A 20,012-nucleotide genomic window follows, 5' to 3' on the forward strand; every position below is an offset into this window, starting at 1 on the left:
AAACCACAAGAGGCTTGCACAACATGATGAATTTGGTGAGTCATCAGAAGATTCCCTTCGCCATCATATAGTTTGTGATCTCCAAAATGAAGCTATCCAAGGAAGATTGCTTACTGAACATGCTTTGACTTTAAAGCTAGCAATAGAAATTGCAGTGGTTGATGAAACTGGTTGCCAAAGAGGCTTTACAATTTGATTCAAGAATTAAGATTTTAAAGTTGAGAACTGCCCATAAGAAGTCAAAACAGCAACAAGCATGTAACAGATGTGCCAAAATGGGCTGTCCAATGAGTGAATGCTGGAACAAGGACAGTCAATGCAAGAATTGTAGAAAAATGGGTCACATTACAAAAGCTTGTTGGGCTAGACCAACTTCCCCTAAGAATATTGGAGGAGCAGGATCTGGAAACTTTTAAAAAGGACAAAATACATTCTACAAAAAGAATTTACAATATAGAAGAAAAGAATTACGACCATGAAAAAGAGAATATCTAGAAATATAAAGAGCAGCTCCAACTGAAAGTCTAATCCACACATGATAAATTACAAATTCTGCATGATTCCGAAGTTAAGTGGACAGTATATTAGGATGAAGGTTGATATTGGTGCTGCTGTAACTTTAATTCCTGAAGCTACATACAAACAAAAGCTGAAAAATCTTTCCTTACAAGTAGCCAGTATGATTTTAAGGAAATACATGGAAAAGACTGTGTTGTTAAAAAGTTACTTCATGGTCAACGTACAGTTGAGTGGACAAATGGAGGAGTTACCTCTCCACGTGCTCCATAGTAATTTCCTAGCTGTATTTGGGACATCATGATCGGAGAAGATAAAGTTTAGCTGGAGTGTTGTCAACAAATTGGTTGATGCCAAAACAACACCTTTTGGATAAATACAAGAATGTTTTCAAAGAAACATTTGGCTCAGTGAAGGGAGTTCAAGTAAAACTCAAGATAATGCTCAATAGTCAACCAAAATGTCTCAAAGCAAGGGTGGTGCAATTCGTCCCAAGGTTGAAAAAGAATTAGAATGATTTGTTAACACAGGTGTGTTAGAGCTGGTTACAATGAGTGATTAGGCTACTCCTATTGTACCCATCATGAAAACAGGTAGTTTAGTTTATATGTGGTGATTTTAGAACAACCATAAATCTGGAGTTGTGTGCTGATCAATATCTGCTTCTTTAATTGAAGATTTGTTCGCTGGGTTATCAGATGGGCAATAATTCAGTACCATCGGTTAAAACTCACAACCTCTAACGTAGTTAGGACATTCAGGTGCACAGCAGGGACTCTTCTAAACCCACAGTCAATATGATTTAGAAGGACAACAGCAGCTGGCACAAAGAAACACCACTGCCTGGAAGGTCACCTTCAAGCCACTCACCATACTGACTTGGAACTATATCGCTGCTACTTCATTGTTGCTGGATCAAAATCCTGGAACTCCCTTCCTAATAACACTGTGGATGTACCTACACTACATGTCCAAAACAACAGCTCACCATCACCTTCTAAAGGGCATTTTGGGATGAGCAATAAATGCTGGCCTAGCCAGGGAGGCCCACATTGCATGAATGAATACAAAAAGTAGAAGTGTGGGATGAGGAACAGAAAATGCACAGTTGCCTTCCTATTATTAACTTGCAGTGACCACATCACAATCCGTAATCTGTGTCAATATCAGGATTCTTCAACTAAATGGATAACAGCTAAAAGAAAAGTTATTGACACTGTTAATAAAGCCATTTTCATTCAAAATCACGCATATGAAAATAATGACTCCAAGTTTTCTGGAATTTGAGTTTGGGCTAAAGGATTGAAGTAATACAAAAAGCAAAATAAATTAATGGCTGGTGACTGAATCTAAGCACAATCTCTTCCAAATAATTCATGAACACAACCAAGTTAAAGACTGGACCACAGCATGATAAATTGAAATGTGGCAACCATACTATTGCCAACAGCAGTGAACTATGATAATCAAAGCTCACGTTATGTGAGTAATGCTATGCAAATCTAGGCACTGACATTGGAATTAAATTTTAATTTTGCATGAAGCTATACATGCAACTAAGTAGGATCAAGTTTGCTTGTGACTAAAATATTCAAAAGCAAAAAATCATATCTATACACTATAGTAGAGACATACATCTACTGTTCAGTAACTTAAAGGCAAACAGAGACATCTAAGGCATTGAATACTGTTTGGAAGAAAGAATGAAATGCTATTTTTATAACAAAACATCTAAGAATCAAGCTTGCATGAATAGAATTGATGTCATTTCTTTACACCAGAAAATTCTGAAAATCTTTTGAATTAGAAGGCATTCTTGAATCTAACTAGATTGTAGCTCTTCCCTAGAGAACATAAGGATACAGAAGATGAATTTAAGAAGTAGAAGAATCTTAACTGTTTTGAAGATCTGTGGTTATTAATGGGCTTCATTTCTCTCTCAACCACAACTTGGATTTATATAATACCCCTCTTGACCCCTGCAGTATTTAAATTGTCATGCTGCTTTCTCCAATATTCAGTTCTGGATGAGCAGCAATTTTCTCCAATTAAATACCGAGAAAGATGTAGCCACTCTTTACAGTCCCCACCAAAGTGGCTTGACCCTTGGCCTCATAAGAACATAAGAAATAGGAGCAGGAGTAGGCCATCTAGCCTTTCGAGCCTGCCCCGCCATTCAATAAGATCATGGCTGACCTGTCGTGGCTCAGTTCCACATTCCCGCCCTCTCCCCATAACCCTTAATCCCCTCGCTTATCAAAAACCCATCAACCCGCGTCTTAAAAATATTTAGCGAGGCAGCCTCCACCACTTCAACGGGCAGAGAATTCCAGAGATTCACCACCCTTTGAGTGAAGAAGTTCCTCCTCAACTCCATTCTAAACCGCCCCCCCCTTTATCTTGAGGCTGTGCCCCCTAGTCCTACTGTCCTTTCTGAGCAGGAAGAGTCCACCTCTATCCTATCCATCCCATTCATCATCTTATACGTCTCAATGAGATCTCCCCTCATTCTTCTAAACTCTAACGAGTACAAGCCTAGTTTATTCAGCCTCTCCTCATAGCTCAACCCCCTCAACTCCGGTATCAGCCTAGTAAACCTCCTCTGCACTCCCTCCAAGGCCAAAATATCCTTGCGTAAGTGCGGCGACCAAAACTGCACACAGTACTCCAGCTGCGGCCTCACCAATGCCCTATACAGCTGCAGCAAGACCTCCCTACTTTTATATTCAATCCCCCTCGCTATGAAGGCCAGCATCCCATTAGCCTTCCTGACCAACTGCTGCACCTGAAGGCTGGGTTTTTGCGACTCATGCACAAGGACCCCGAGGTCCCTCTGCACCGTCGCCTGCTGCAGTTTTTCACCACGTAAGTAATAGTCCTTCCTACCATTATTCCTACCAAAGTGGAACACCTCGCACTTGCCAAACTCATCTAAAGCTGAACCAGACTAGTCAAGCTTTGTTGACTTATGTTGGACTGTGACAAAAATAAACTATCCCTCCCCATCCTCCTTGACTTGCCAGCTGCCTTTGATACGGTTGACCACACTTTCCTCCTTCAACACCTCTTTACTGTTGATGCAGCTGGGTGGGACTGCTCTCACCAGCCCCCGATCTTCAGTTATCTATCTAGTCATATTATTTGTAATGGTTTCTCTTCCTGCTCCCATACTGATGCTCTGGTGTCCTCCAAGGATTTATTTGTCCCACCATGCCCCCCCTCCGCTCGCCAACCATTTCCCTCATTTCTTAGCTATATGTTGCTGCATAGTGACATGCTCTGAAAGCAGCAATAGTGTTTACACCCAACTCTGGCCACCATCTCCCTTGCTCTTCATAGAAATCATAGAAACCCTACAGTACAGAAAAAGGCCATTCGGCCCATCAAGTCTGCACTGATCACAATCCCACCCAGACTCTACCCCCACATCTCTACATATTTACCCATTAATCCTGCTAACCCACGCATTTCAGGACACTAAGGGCAATTTTAGCATAACCAATCAACCTAACCCGCATATCTCTGGATGGTGCTCTTGTCACCATCCATCTTAATTCCTCCACTGTTGTCTGATCAACCTGTCCCAAATGAGCAGAAATTTCCTCCAATTAAATATGAAAACCAAAGGCATTTACTTTTGGTATCCACTCTGAACCACTTCCTTGCTGGCAACCGTCTAAACCAGACTGCACAACCTTGCTGTCACATTTGCCTCCAAGTTAAATTTCTAACCACACCTCATCAAGACTATTTTTACATCCCTAATGTCACCCAACTTTGCCCCGTCTCAGCTCAGCTACAGACAAACACTGTTAAGCCTATGTTACCTCTGGACTTGACTATTCTAACTATCGCAACCTGACCAGTCTTCCACATTCCACTCTCCCTAAACTTGAGGCAATCCAAGCACTCTAGCCATGTTCTAACCTGCACCAAGTCCTGTTCATTTATCATGCCTGTGCTCACTGGCCTACAATGGTTCTTGGTTAAGTAATGTTTTGACTTTAAATCTCTCATACTTATTTCCAATTCTCCCCATGGCCTTACTTTTCTTTATCTCTAAAACATCTTCTAGCTCCCAAACCCTTCAAGATATCTACAGTCATCTAATTCTTGCTTTTGATTGGGTTGCCAACTGTGATTAAATATATTTCTGGAGGTTTCATTGCATGACTTGTCTCTGGTCTAGCCACTAATTGGTTAACACATCCATTTTTGTGTCACATAGCCTTCCTATATCAAGTGGAAAGCAAAAAGGCTCATTATCTAAGTGGATGACAACGACACGATTGTAAGTTAAACATTATTTTTCCCCCCCATTTTGATAGTTTTTCTATTTTCTATTAAATTTTCTATTAAAATGACAAAAGCTAACATTTTTTAATGTCACAACGAATTCTTTCAAGGGTTGCACTCAGCAGTGTCCTGGAGATTGACCTTCAATTTCAAAAGAGATCAACCTTAAACTTATTTACTTTTGTAGGGACCATTCAAATATATGTTACAATACTTTGGAAGCCACTTTAATTCTCCTCAGTTCTCTGAAAGATCAGCTGACCATTCTAAAGTCCATCATTTTTGGGTGTTCATAGTCCTTTGACAACCTATCTGATGATTGAACATCCATAGGTCATTTAAACCATATCTACATTGATGTGGATTGAATCCAAATTCAATTATTATATTCTGATTTTCAGGATTATTCCAATAACTGAAGTATATAAAGAACTTTATACCTTATCAAAAAACACTATATGCAAGTGGGATTTCTCATTGTATTTTTCATGACATTGTGCACTAGTTTTACCTATAGTTAATGTTATATTTAAAACACTGATTAAAATCAAGTTTCCATAGATTACAGAAACCTTACAATGCAGAAAGAGGCCATTTGGCCCATCAAGTCTGCACTGACCACAATCCCACTCAGGTCCTACCCCCATATTTCTACACATTTACCTGCTATTCCCTCTAACCTATGCATCTCAGAATTCTAAGGGGCAATTTTAGCATGGCCAATCAACCTAATCTGCTTTGGACTGGTCAGTTTTCTTTATAAAAGACAACACACTTTGGTAAAAATAAACACAGGAATTCAACTACTTACCCATACTTTTCTCTGATATATTCAGGCAAAAGATATGGTGCTTCTTTGCTTCTCACTTCAATCACCTTCAAAAAGCAAAAGCATTATGTATTAAGTGGGACACTTCTGTACATCAAACAAAAATGTCAAACTAAAATTGTAATTTCATCAGACAAAATCTACTCAAATCTGAGTAGGTGATGCACATATTACATTGGGTTAGTTTTCACTTGCAGATATGCAAATAATACCTACACTATAAAAATTTGTCCCAGCAGAGTAGATTGGGTGTATGGGGAATAGACTGGCTTTCGTCTTTGCCTACTCCCCTTTTGATTACAGCACACTTTGAATTTTAAAAATGATTATGTATTGCCAACCTAGTCTGTACCTGACAGTGTGCAGTTTATAAGAATTAAACCATTACTCTTACGATAAATGTAAAGGGGTTAGTTTTATCGTACTAAACCTCACCCTTGTAAAAATATTAGAAATGTACAAATAAGCCCCAATTCCCATTGATGCATGCAAACACACACAAAGCCCAGGCATGCAGAAGAAAAACTCCAAGTTTACAGAATTTCAAATTTAAGCTGGGCTGTGTTAAAGTGCAGATTAAAAATCGAAAGTCAATAAAGATTCACTGATTGTATCCAGAGGCTTTGGTACTCAGTGAGACCATTGGTTTAAAGTTGTGGCTGATATGTCCCTTTCCTCCTGGAAATACTGCTGCGGAAATCCAATGGTTTTCAATTGAGCCTGCTGTAGGAATGTAGACACTTTTAACTCAGCAAAACAGTTCAAAGCTGAGATGGAATAATGTAGAGAGAGGGCAAAAGATACAAAGGCCAAAAGGCTTATCATTGCCAAATCCCAAATTTAAGCAGTCAGACAAAAGAATGCATGACATGACCTCTCTCCACGTCAAACAGGAAGTTTGTGATAACAGATGATTCATTTTTAATTTTTCAGCAATCAACTCCTGAATGGTTCATCCTCCACTTGGACGAGCAAAGAGAGATTTTGCACACCTCCAGGGAGGTCGCTGTCTGTTGGGTCACAGTCCCAATATCTCCATGAAATTGTCTATGGCTACACAGATGCAAATTGGCAGCCAGTTTTAGTCAATCTATTTTTCAAAGAAATGTTCCTTTTCTAAAAGGCATTTAATATGTGAAAGCAGCTGATGAAGGACCAAATTAATTGCACAGACACCTTATATAACATGGAACGAAATATGTGATGTGTTGGAATGTTTCATTACAACGAGAAAAGAAAATAAAAACACATGCACACCCATTCATACTTCCAATTATCATATTGGATTCAAAACATTAATTCTGTTTTTCAGTTTCCCTCCCCACAAAAGCTGCCAAATTGGCACAATTTTTCCAGCACTCTTGTTTTTATTTCAGATCTCTGGGATCTGCAGAATTTTGTTTTCAATCACACTTCAACCTGTTTATTACTGCTAGTCTCTATTGTGGCTTTGGCACCCAGCTAATTCTAAATTATGCTAGAATCCGAATAAAGCAGTAATCACATTGTTTATCCATGTAATGTAAGTAATCTTCAGGTAATAAGGTTGCAATAGCAAACTTCACTGAAATAGCCTTGTATTTGGTTTTGAATTTTTCTATGCAAGGCCAAGCGATTGACGGTCTGAATAAGACCATAAGACATAGGAGCAGAATTAGGCCACTCAGTCCATCAAGTCTGCCCCGCCATTCAATCATGGCTGATATTTTTCTCCTCCCCACTTTCCTGCCTTTTCCTCAATCATCAAGAACCTATCTATTTGTCCTAAGGACATTCAATGAGCTGGCCTCCACAGCCTTCTGCAGCAACGAGTTCCACAGATTCATCACTCACTGAAGAAATTTCTCCTCATCTCTGTTTTAAAGGATTGTTTCTTTAGCCTAAGGTAGTGCCCTCTGGTTCTAGTTTTTTCTGCCAGTGGAAACATCCTCTCCATCCAGGCCTCGCAGTATCCTGTAAATTTCAATAAGATCCTCCTATGCTCCAATGAGTACAGACCGAGCGTCCTCAACGTTTCTCATACGACAAGCTCTTCATTCCAGAGATCATCCTCGTGAACCTCCTCTGGCCCCTTTCCAAGGCCAGCACATCTTTCCTTAGATATGAGGCCCAAAACTGCTCCAATATTCCAAATGTGGACCGACCAGAACCTTATACAGCCTCAGAAGTAGTTTGGTACTGAGGAGTACACAGAAATACTTTAGTATAGACCAAGGCCTCCCTGTATCTATGTTGGATGTATACTTCCAAGCACCAGAGTTTCTTTTCTTCACTGTGGAGTTTCTTTTTTTTGGCGTCTGTTTAACATTTTGGAGAAATAGCTAACTGGCCTCAATGCTGGATCCATCTCCTTGGAGCAGGGTGGCATCTACCCAGCTCACGAGCATCAAAACCACCTTGAATATATGTTAAAAGATTGCCACTGCCAGCACTAATTTGTTAGTTAAGATGGCTTTCAGCTCTCAAAAGCTGTTGTACCCTCCTCTGACCACACTGACTTTGATTTTTTTGGTAACATGTCCGTTGGTAGGCAGTTATAGTGGAGATTGGAATGAACTTGCAGTGGAACCCACACGTTCCCAAAAATTGTCTTGGGAACAGGGGAATCCATCAATGCCTGCACTTGCTACTCTGAGCAATGCCTGCTGTTGACCAAGATAGGTTATTTAGACTTTAGCAAGTTTTTTTTGCAAGATTTATCACAAAATCAGCTGCCTGCAATCTTCCAGTTGTTCTAAATGGCCCCTCCAGCTGTCACTAGTACTTGCACTAGTACTAGGTACATTAGACATTAAGTAGCTTGACCTGATTCATTTGCCTCTGGAACATGGCTGCAGCATTTTTTATTCTGACTCCCCTCTGTCCTATTTCTGTAACCCCGTACATTTACCATGGCTAATCCACCTAACCTACAGATCTTTGGACTGTGGGATGCAGCCGGAGCACCTTGAGGTAACCCAAACAGACACAGGGAGAACAGTCATCCAAACTAATTCACAGGGACTAAAGTTCATGAACTCATTGAATGTATACCTGATAGTAAGCAGGAGAAATCCCAGCCCTTTGTCTCAGTCATGGGGGTGTGCATGGCAGCGTGCCCTAATCAATGTCTTTAAGGTCTGATAGTATTGTTGAAAGTCTGCTGCACCTATAAGTGGCAGGCTGAGGACTTTAGTTGGGTTATACCAGATTATACCAAACTATCCCAGATTACCCATGATCTTTGGAAAACGCTGGACGTAATAAGTAGAATGTTGTGAGATTGGTGCTTGCCAGAGACACCCGAGGTTCAGAGATTTCAGCTTATGGGTCTCAATTTCCATAAAGTAGATCAAATTCTCACCTGAGCTCAGTAGCAATTTGGATGGCCGCCATTGCTCCTTGCCTTTTAGGCAGGTGGATTGGAGGGCAGGGGCAACAATTTCTCCCTTACTATACTTATTGCATAGCAGGTGCTCTTTAACATTGTAAGAAGACCTGCCTTGTGATACAAAATCTGAGACAAAGAACAAAGAACAACACAGCACAGGAAACAGGCCCTTCGGCCCTACAAGCCCGCACCGCCCATTTTAACAGTCAGTGAGTGCCTCATTCCAATCCTTCTTCTACCAACGACTTTTGTCTACATCTCATGGACTCCACAATAAAGGGATGCAAATTTAGAGACACTAAATACCATCTTGCTAATAATAAAGAATCCTTACAGTTCAAGTCAAAGTCTTATTTTGAGATCTGCTCTGTGGTCACCAGCAAACTTCTGGTATCTTAGTCAAATGCCTGTGCTTCATGCAAGTCTAGACTGCAACAATTAAAATTAAGCTACTAACCTTATTAACGTGTTGACAGAAAGCTGGTACAGCAATCATCTGACTCAGGAAGTTCAAGTACGCAGCTACGCAACAATTAAAATTAAGCTACTAACCTTATTAACGTGTTGACAGAAAGCTGGTACAGCAATCATCTGACTCAGGAAGTTCAAGTACGCAGCTACCAGAGCCAGTATGGCACAACGATTGTAAATAGGTAGGTTGTCTTCATTACTAACAGCTAAGTCCTAATGAAACATGAAAAAGACATTCAAAATAAACCAATTACTAAATCTTTTTAGAATGTGCTTCAGAAGTTGTGACCTTTTGAAACTCAGAAAGGGTACAGCAAGTTAATATTTTACTTCTGATGTATGGTAATGCATTACTGAATTGCAATATGAAAGGCATTACTTACAAATGCCACGGGCGAAAATGAATTATGTAGGTTTTTCATGAACAAAATTAACTCAGTGATGCATTGCTTTTGATGGAATAGATGCTATTATACATAATAGCAAACAATGACAAAACTGACCGTTATTACCCTGAGGAAGTTGTGGAGTTATTTTCAAGCAAATTACTAAATCTGTAGTTATCACCCACCAGAAGTTATTACTAACACTTCTTCCAAACACTTGCCTTCAAGTCGTATTGAAAAACAATAAAAGCTCCCATTCAAAGTTCAATGGAACTGTACTTTGGGGCCTGTGGTTTCTTCTACATTGCACTGGTTCATTTAAAAATTTGTCAACCAGTGCAAAACATTGAGGAATTCCAAGTGCAAATTGAGGTTTTGTGATATCTTTGTGCTAGAATTAATCACCATTGGAGTTTCTGTTAATCACACCCATTTATGAAACTTCAGGGCTCTTGTCATCAAATGTCCTTTTTAGATGCAAATGCACTAATTGTACTTCTAAAAATTAGAAAAAGATTTTGCATATTTTAAAGTCATTCTCAGTTATTTAAAAGTAATTTTCAGTTATTTAAAAATTAACTTATTCACAGGTGCTATGCTAGATGCAACTTAAAAATGGTCATCTTTTGTGATAAACCAATTTTCACCTATATTAATAAAATTGCACCACTCAAGTACATAAAGGAATTTTCTTTAAATGCAAATCTGAAAGATTACATTCTAAAGCACTACTTCTGGTTTAGAAGATTTTATCTTCAGTAATGTGCAAATTTGTTTGAATGGAAACTTGAGAAAAAGCTACACTTAGCAAAACTGGTACAACTTTTGAGCGCAATCTGCACCTAGATCATCAATTATGCCCATTGTGGAGAACGTTGGCCTAGATTCCTAACATAACAACAGCCTGACCTATTATTCAATGTCCTGAATTGGAAGCTTATAAATCAGAAGTACAGCTCTTTTTAAAAATTCATTTCATTTTGTACAGGCAAGTTTTGACTGTAAGTAAACTTTACAAGATTATGTAACATTGCCTGGTTTTATTATATAGTGCAATTACAAACAACAAGCTAATTTGCATTGTCAACATATTCAAATGTCACTAATTACGAAGTAACTATTTCCAAATACGAAATGAAACACTTCAACTGGTTATAGTACCTGTATGCCAAGAGCAAGCCGAATCAAGTCAATGATCACTTCATCATTGGCCAGTTCAATTGTGATGAGCAAAAGAGCAATAAATAGAGATTCAAAGTTTTTCTGTTCATTGTCATCTTCTTTACAACCCATGTAAATATGTCTGTACAACTGCTGGCCTTGCTGAAAACAAATGCCACAAGATTAAAATTCAAGGTCAGAATGATGAGAGAATTTTTAATTTCAAGTACGACAATTAATACAGTAACGCTACAGCATACTCCTGATAATTCAAATTATCACGCTGAAATGTGTGCTAAACAAATCCCTGCACACAACCTTCAATTGTCAAATATTTTCCCCACTGATGCTCATGATAATCCTTGGCCAGGCCTCAGATTGTATTGAGGGTGGAGGTGGGGGGTAAATCTGGTTAGAGACCAATAAACATTTTATGTGAAGTAGTTAAAGTTTGAGATTCAATACACTTACTAATAAAACCAGAAGACTGCATAGGTTTTGAATGATATAAGTTCAGAAAGATTGCATGATTGAAACCAGGACTGTTCATAGAACATAGAACATTACAGCGCAGAACAGGCCCTTCGGCCCACGATGTTGCGCCGACCAGTTTTTTTTAAAAAAACACTGACCCACTAATCTAAACCAATCCCTTTTCATCCATAAACCTATCCACAGATCTCTTAAACGCCCCCAAACTAGGCGCATTTACAACTGCAGCAGGCAGGGCATTCCAATCCCTCACCACCCTCTGGGTAAAGAACCAACCCCTGACATCCGTCCTATAACTACCACCCCTTAATTTAAAGCCGTGCCCCCTCGTGCTAGCTTTCTCCATCCGAGGAAAAAGGCTATCACTATCCACCCTATCTAAACCTCTAATCATCTTATACGTTTCAATAAGATCCCCTCTTAGCCTCCTTCTTTCCAGCGAAAACAACCCCAAATCCCTCAGTCTCTCCTCATAGGACCTCCCCTCCATACCAGGCAACATCCTGGTAAACCTCCTCTGCACCCTCTCCAAAGCCTCCACGTCCTTCCTGTAATGTGGGGACCAGAACTGCACACAGTACTCCAAGTGCGGCCGCACCAGAGTTGTGTACAGTTGCAACATGACACTGCGACTCCTAAATTCAATCCCCCTACCAATAAACGCCAAGACACCGTATGCCTTCTTAACAACCTTATCTACTTGATTCCCAACTTTCAGGGATCTATGTACACATACACCTAGATCCCTCTGCTCCTCCACACTATTCAAAGTCCTCCCGTTAGCCCTATACTCAACACATATGTTACTCCTACCGAAATGAATTACCTCACACTCCTCCGCATTAAACTCCATCCGCCACCTCGCGGCCCAGCTCTGCAACCTGTCTAAGTCACCCTGCAAACTATGACACCCTTCCTCACAATCTACCACACCTCCGACTTTGGTGTCATCAGCAAACTTACTAATCCACCCAACTATACCCTCATCCAGATCATTAATAAAAATTACAAACAGCAGTGGCCCCAAAACAGATCCCTGAGGCACACCACTCGTAACCGAACTCCATGACGAATATTTACCATCAACCACCACCCTCTGTCTCCTATCTGCTAGCCAATTCCTGATCCAAGTACCTAGATTACCCCCAATCCCATACATCTGCATTTTCTGCAGAAGCCTACCATGGTGAACCTTATCAAACGCCTTACTAAAATCCATATATGCCACGTCAACTGCCTTACCCCTATCCACCTCTTTGGTCACTTTCTCAAAGAACTCAATAAGGTTAGTAAGGCACGACCTACCTGCTACAAAGCCATGCTGACTGTCTCTAATCAATTCATTACTCTAACCATGTTCACTAACCATGACCCACGAAGAAGGTGAAATATGTTTATACTCATGTTGAATATTTCATAAAGAGTTATAGAAAACGTCAATTTATAAATGAAAAGAACTATCAATTTCAAATGGTAAGAATAAAATATTTACAGTTTGGACACATAGGGAGCACACAGCTCTCACAGTCCATGTTGTATGCAATAAGCATGCACCTTGCTTCACTTGCCCTTGTTTTACGCGAGTATCATTTCAGTCACACCAGTAGGAAAAAACTATGCAGATGAAAATCAGTGGAATATGGCATTCCTGTGCTTTGGTGATGGTCAATAAAATATCTTGTAGGTTGCACGCAGAACACAGGTGGGCCACCGATCTATCCTGTACTCCAACATTCAGACTAACTATGAGCATATATGAATTAAAAGCTGAACTGTGGCCAGACACACCACACTACACAATAAATGACAAATAAATAATGAATGCAACCTTAACTAGATTTCATGAATTTCTCAACAGTCTGACCAGACAACCGTCATATTGTGAGCCAATCTAACGGAAACATCGTCTTTCTCGTGAACGTTTTCAATCTCTACATTTGAAGATGTCACTTTGGAATCCTCTCCAATGGTCATTCCCACTTCAACAACTTCAATAATGGCCAACTCAGAGTTTTAATCTCACCTTCCAAAATTCCTTTCCATGGAACTCAGAATACACTCAAGTGACACATTCCAAGCCCAGTTTCAAATCTTTAGCCATGCCAAGCAGAGAGGTACCTTTATCTCAACAAACCGCAGCAGAGTCACCGACTTCAATTATTTTCTCGGATGTTGAGGTTTTCTCCCAAGCCCACTTAAATGTCTGCTTTCTGCAGCTCATCTTTAACTTGGAACCTATTTCTCTGCTCCTGTCTTTGAACTTAACTGAATGAAACCTATTTCTTTCTTATCTTTATCCCTTACTGGGACTATCTTTTGGGACCTATCTCTGTCCCCTTGCTTTTCCCTGCTCCTGAGACATTCCCTTAACCACGGCCTTCCATTTCAGGATGATCTAACCTTCCCTTTCAAGCTTCTGAAAACACGAACCTCAAATTTCAAAGCAAAAAATTACCAAGGAACAATTCTCCCATCCAGCTGCAGTAATAAATTAGCATAGCAGGCTTGGAGATTTCAGTGGGGCTGGATTAGCGCGATCTGCACTGAGCATCCGGCCTTGAGCGCTTTGCCCTGTGTCAGGTGCTGAGTTGCGGAGCTGCATTAGGTATGCAGGGGGGATTTTAGCATTATTTACAAATGATTAGCGGGCTGGGACTGAAGACCTCAGGCCTGCTAGCATCTCCCCCCCACCCCTACCAGAGTGGTTCATTCCAGTGGGGTTTAAAGGAGCGCCCCATTTTCGGGGAGCTAGTGGCCTGACCCTGCTGGAGTGAAGGATGGGAGCAATTGGGAGTCCCCCCAGAAGCTCGGGCAATGGGGACGCTCCATGGGCATCGGCATCTTGGCAGTGCCAACCTGGGCCCCTGACGCTGCCCACTAGGCATGGGACAGTGCCACAGGAGTGCAGCCTACAGGGGCAGGGCCTGGTGCGTCAAATCAGTGGTGATGGAGGATCCCACTGCCCCTGTGCAGACAGGATTGGTGGGAGAAGGGGGTAGGCCTGCATTTGATGTGGGTCAGCCTGCTTGGGGGTGGGGAGTGGCCAGCAATCGGGCTGTGCCGGTGTGGCACAGCCAGCATTGCAGAGATTGTGGGGCTGGCCAACAATTGAGTTGGCCAGCAATTGGGAGGCCGGCAGTGTGGGGCCACTGTGCATGCACCATCCCATTGCTGACAGATCGGCGCACGAGCAGTGGTCTGCACAGCGCACTGATTTCAGCATCTGCAGCGGGGATATGCCCTGCTCACTATTTTTAATGATATTCATATGTGAATTACTCCAGTTTTCACGCGAAATAGACACTTAGAATTTTTTCGGGAGTATTCCGGCCCCAGGCTCTGCACGTGCAGCAAATTCCCAGGCAACGCATGGGCAAAAGGCCAGAGGTTTGTTGGGCATTGGAGTTCCTGATCTCCAAGGTAAAGAAGGTAATTTTGAGTTATCACATACTTCATTGAATGAAGAATATTATGCGCTGGAAACATGTTGGATATGTATGGTTTCGATTTATTTGCTCCTTTGGCAATCCTTGGTGAGTTAGCATGGAAATGGGGCTGAAACAAAACTTTGATTAACTGTGTTCAATGTTCACAGATGAAGCTAATGAAAGCAGTAAATGCTATAACAGCACACCGCTTGGCAGCAGTTGCAAGGGAAGGTTGTTTGAGGATTGAGGTGGGAGAGGTAGACCAATCATCAGTATACACAATTCATCATTATTTTATGTACAATAAATAATAGCAGCGATTTTTCTATCATACAAAATAAGTGTTAGGTCAAGGTTTCTGGAGAGCCTTCCAACAATTAACTGTACAAAGATCTTGTTGGAGGCTTGGGAGGGGGGGGGAAGGAACAATTTTATTTTGGTCTCAATCATTACTTAACAAAAAATTACGTTTGATGAAAATTTTACGTACTAATACAATTTTGATTTTGGACAGTTGCCTGATTATTTTTAAAATAAGATTCAATTTTTATTAGAGTATTTTCATTCTCCTGAGGAATCTAGCAATTAAGCCTTGACCTCAACTGAAGTCACAAGCAAATTACTTTCTTTGGTAATTATTTAAACAAAACTTGGCTTGATGATGAAAGGGAAGCATGTAGATGAAAATAATGAAGTTTTTAATGCATATTTAAATGCAAAGCATTTTTATGGAGCTACTACAAATGAGCACAACATACACTTTTGGTAACTTTCCCTGTAGTTCAGTTTAAAAAAATTGGATGCAGCATTGTTACAAATGAGATTTTAATATCTAGAACTTGTCAATGTCAAATTTGTAACAGAAAAATGCCGAGTATAATCCAATTATGCACATTTCCCACCATAACCAAATCATACACATTCTTTATGGTTTAATGATCTTTTAGCTGCTCAAGATTCAGCTCTGTAATCAAAACCTAACAAATGTTCAACTTATCAGAATGTAATTCACAATGAAAAAGACCATCTTAGTGCATTCATCCAAAAAATTCCTACAAGTACCCTCAGTTCTGCATCAAACTGTTTTAAAAATATTTACAGTACTTTGCTACACTTCTTCAAAATATACTACACAGTCGGTGCAGGATGATACATGTTCCAAGCTTTCAGATGCCAGGTTTTCCTGCTCCACTCCCAAAGAGACGACAGATCATAGCATCTCCACAACCATTTAACACCTCAACAAGTGTCTTATCAGCTAGAAATGGAATCTCTACCCCTCAGTTGGGCACAAGTTCTGTCTCAGAGTTGCCAACCAAACTGACTGGCAGATAGCTTTGTACTCCCAGCAACACTAATGCCAGCAGTGGCAAGGATTGGGATACAGGCAAGGCAATGAGTCCAGGACCAGCAAGTACTGGGGCTCACTTGGCAGAGAGGGGATATGGGATGTCCCAATGTAGAAAAGGTATCCCATCCCTCAAAATTATAGGCCACTTCTCATTTGGTATCAAGGAGCCTATAATCGGCCACTCGCAAGGCTCAATAGGGATGAGGGCCGATCCTTCCTATGTAAAACTGTGGATGTGTCAAGGGCAGGTCGGAAGCAGTGGGAACGTCAACTGGGGACTTTTACGGGACCCCCTGCCTACAAACGGTCAGAAGGTAATTCTGGCAGGGCCAGGGACAGTAAAATTCTGTCCCACGGATATGTTTAGCTTTTTTAATATATTAAAGTACCAGGGGTATAGTGGTAATATAACCAAACAGAATGGAGAAACAGCATTAAAGAATCAACAAGCTTAAATTCTTGAAGTTCAATTATGCTGTAACTGACCTACATAATTCTATCTAACAGGAAAAGAGAAGTGTACTCGTTTGTTTGTTCTATTTAGTACAGAACTTTCAGAATAATTATTTTCCTGAAAGCAGATGGTGGTCTGGTTTGTGGGCCTCTATTTCAGATGACTGACAGTCTTCTCAAAGTACAGATATTCAATTCATCTGTGAAATTTGCTACTCTAATGCACTAGTCTCTATGATTTTGGATTCCAGTGAAGTCAAGAACAAAGGCTAGATTTTCCTTTTCGCTTGCCACACAGCCAAAAGCCATGTTTGCGACTGGCTTGTCCCATTATATTTCTGAGTAATTGGAAACCACGAGTTAAATGTAGAGCTGGAAAGAGTTTTTCAACCATTAAGCAGGGGAGGGTCTGTAATAATTGAGCTTTTGGAAAACTGTTACCAGACCCCCTCAACCATAAATACAACAAACAGACTGTTACTGTCTTCTGTCCATCTGCCCACAGTCATTTGGTTTCTATTTTGTAAAGAGAATTAAATTTCACTCTCTGCAGGTTGGCCATCAGTCAAGAGATGCCATTTGATGACAAGATACATAATATGAACAGCCAACTTGAACTGCGTGCAGAGCTCTGAAAAGTATCATTGTACTTCTGAAACAAGAGATTAATAATGCAACTGAATGATTCAGACGTTAGCTGGAGAATCAGAAAGCTCTTACAGAGATGTTAAAGTGGTCTCCACAAAAGAAACGGCTGAAAGGCAACCTGATATAAATCTTTATAATTATGAAGGAGTTCAACAGGGTAGATGCTGTGAAGATGCTCCTTCTTATGGGTCCCTAAGTAAAAGAGATGGTGACTAATAAATGCAATAATGAATTCAGGAAAAAAATATTTTATAGGTAGTTAGAATGAGGAAATTTCTATTTCAGAATATTTGAGATAAATAGTATAAAGGGAAGCTAGGCAAGTACATGAGACAGAAAGGAACAGAGTCGTATTGATGGGATGATGGAAGCGAATATTAGAGAAAGCTCATGCAGAGAATAAATATCAACGCTAGCCAAATGGTCTATTTCCACGCTGTAAAATTCAATGTAATGTAATCATTTTAACTAATTTCTATCCAATGGTCAGTAGCTGGTCAGGACATTCAGGTGAAGGTACAGCAGGGCAACCAAAAGTACAAATATATCAAATAATTTTCAGAATCTTCCTAGCACTTTTAAATGAAGCTTGAGGACCAATCTGATTAATTGCCATTAGAATATATCCATAAATATATTGAGGAACTATAAGAATCCACCAGTTTATTTGATTAAACGTTGGACTAAGGCATCCACTATTTCTTCAATATTTTTGATTAGCTAAGCTAAATGAGGCTGCAAAATTACATATTTACTACCTTTTTCATGAAACTTATGTCTTGCTTTGAGCTCTTGTCTCTCTTTATCTTCAATGCTGAAACATCGGGGATGATTCTGATACAAAAAGAATGACAACAGTAGTGAATAATTGTGTAGCACATCACCACAAACAATACTATAGGTTTCATGTATTTTTGAAATAATTGTTATATTGTTTTGTTATTTTAATTATGGTTGCAGTTGACTAGGTTGGTGACATAGCTGTTTTGGACCAATAATGTCAGTAGGTACACATTCTTTTATGAAATTGAAGAAAACAAATTTATATTACTTTATACAAACAACATTCTCAATTTCAATGGAACTGTAAAAGATGAATAATTACTATATAACGTAGAATGTTGAAAATGCAGCAGTGCCTCCAACCAAAATATATTTACTGGATATTACAATTCAACATTATACTGGCATACTGCATGATTAGATTTTTGTTTTATACACGTTATACTTAGCTCTAATAAACCTGTCTATACGGCTTGTATTGTTTGATACATGCATATGTTTAAGTGGTTTAATACAACAGCTCGGCTGAGCAAGACCATACTTTTTTTGTTGTGTCATGTTTGACATGTTGTTACTTTTTCAAATGTTGAACCACCTGCTGTGCATTTCCAGCACAGCTTTGTTTAAATTTCCATCTAAAGCAGAGTTATCTTACCAACCAAACCAATTTGCACTTACATAGCATCTGGACTTTCACCCATTATTAGCACAGAACAGCATTTGTTGGATTCCCTAAGTTGCTTTCTTTTCTTCATACTTTTTAAAGCATCTTTTCCATGGAATGGTGGAAAAATGGGAACTTGTCAACAGTACTGATACAGATGTGAGAACTTTGTCTTTGAACTGATTTTTATCATGCAGCTTTCTCTGGCACCATTTTTTTACTTTAAAGGACTATTATTGTAATTTTGAACAGTAGACTCATGACCAATGAGAAAGATGTCACTACACATATTGGCTTGGGATTTTCTGGCCTGGCCTGGAAACTCCTGATGAGGCAGATGCAAGGGGACAGTCAAAAACCCATTGTCTTTGGCCAGATCAGAAGATCCCACTGGTCAGAGGGGCTAGAAAATGCCCCCCCAAACGACATTGAGTCAGCAGGCAGAGGAAATGTTTGAGCCAGGGACAGGGGTACAAACAGCACGGAAAGGACAGTGTTCTGTTGGCAAGTAGTGTAAGGGAGCAAAACCAGAACGGGATTATAAACAGCGAACCATCAGTCCCACTCTCATCCTTGTCCATGAAGCCCATCAAAACAAACCATACAGGGTGAGCAGTGGCAACTCAAATCTTCACTTACACCATAAAAGACACCAAGGGGCCTTTTTAGCCAAAATAAGAAAAAAGGAAAAGGGAGGTTGCCAGTGGCGTGGTGTTACAGAATTAGGAGAGGAAGGAACTATATCCCTCCACTTCACCTGAAAGTATTGTAAACTAGTTGTCAAGGTGCAAAAACAAGGATGAGTTCCTACAGACTTTGTGTGGTTCCTGCGCAGTTAGCATGGTGGGAGATTCAGATCAGACAAAAAATGTTTTGAAAAAGCTATCTAACAGTCTGAAAAAGAGTTTGAATTCTGAATGCACATTTAAAGCACAAGTCTGACTTGGAGAGCTGGAAGCTAAGATAAATTCAACTTGAGCTGGTGTTAGTGTGTTACAATGTATGATTTTTCTTATTTTTGAGTCTTAGTTAACCCTCTGTGATCTGGTTTTGTTAGCTGCTTTAAAGTAGCTTATTCAATGTACGTAGTTGCATTTTGAATTAGGTTAGGTGAGGTGGATAAGTTGCGATAAAGTGATAGAAGACTTGTTAAAGCAACTGCTT

The 20,012-nt window shown here is 40.0% G+C and overlaps 1 protein-coding gene across 3 annotated transcripts in view; it reads right to left on the bottom strand.

Moving 5' to 3' along the window:
- Positions 1 to 20,012, bottom strand: part of efr3a (EFR3 homolog A (S. cerevisiae)) — a 182,133-nt gene that overhangs the window by 25,800 nt on the left and 136,321 nt on the right. For all 3 annotated transcript variants that reach the window (XM_080194277.1, XM_080194276.1, XM_080194275.1), the window contains exons 16-19: positions 18,160 to 18,235; positions 11,030 to 11,191; positions 9,564 to 9,695; positions 5,624 to 5,688 (exon numbers count right to left, since the gene is read on the bottom strand). In XM_080194277.1, the coding sequence (XP_080050403.1) occupies positions 5,624 to 5,688; positions 9,564 to 9,695; positions 11,030 to 11,191; positions 18,160 to 18,235 (435 nt within the window). The remainder of the gene's footprint in view (positions 1 to 5,623; positions 5,689 to 9,563; positions 9,696 to 11,029; positions 11,192 to 18,159; positions 18,236 to 20,012) is intronic.

This window comes from Carcharhinus amblyrhynchos, chromosome 8 (genome assembly GCF_965287045.1).
Source record: "Carcharhinus amblyrhynchos chromosome 8, sCarAmb.v2.hapA, whole genome shotgun sequence".
NCBI classification, from domain to species: Eukaryota; Metazoa; Chordata; class Chondrichthyes; order Carcharhiniformes; family Carcharhinidae; genus Carcharhinus; species Carcharhinus amblyrhynchos.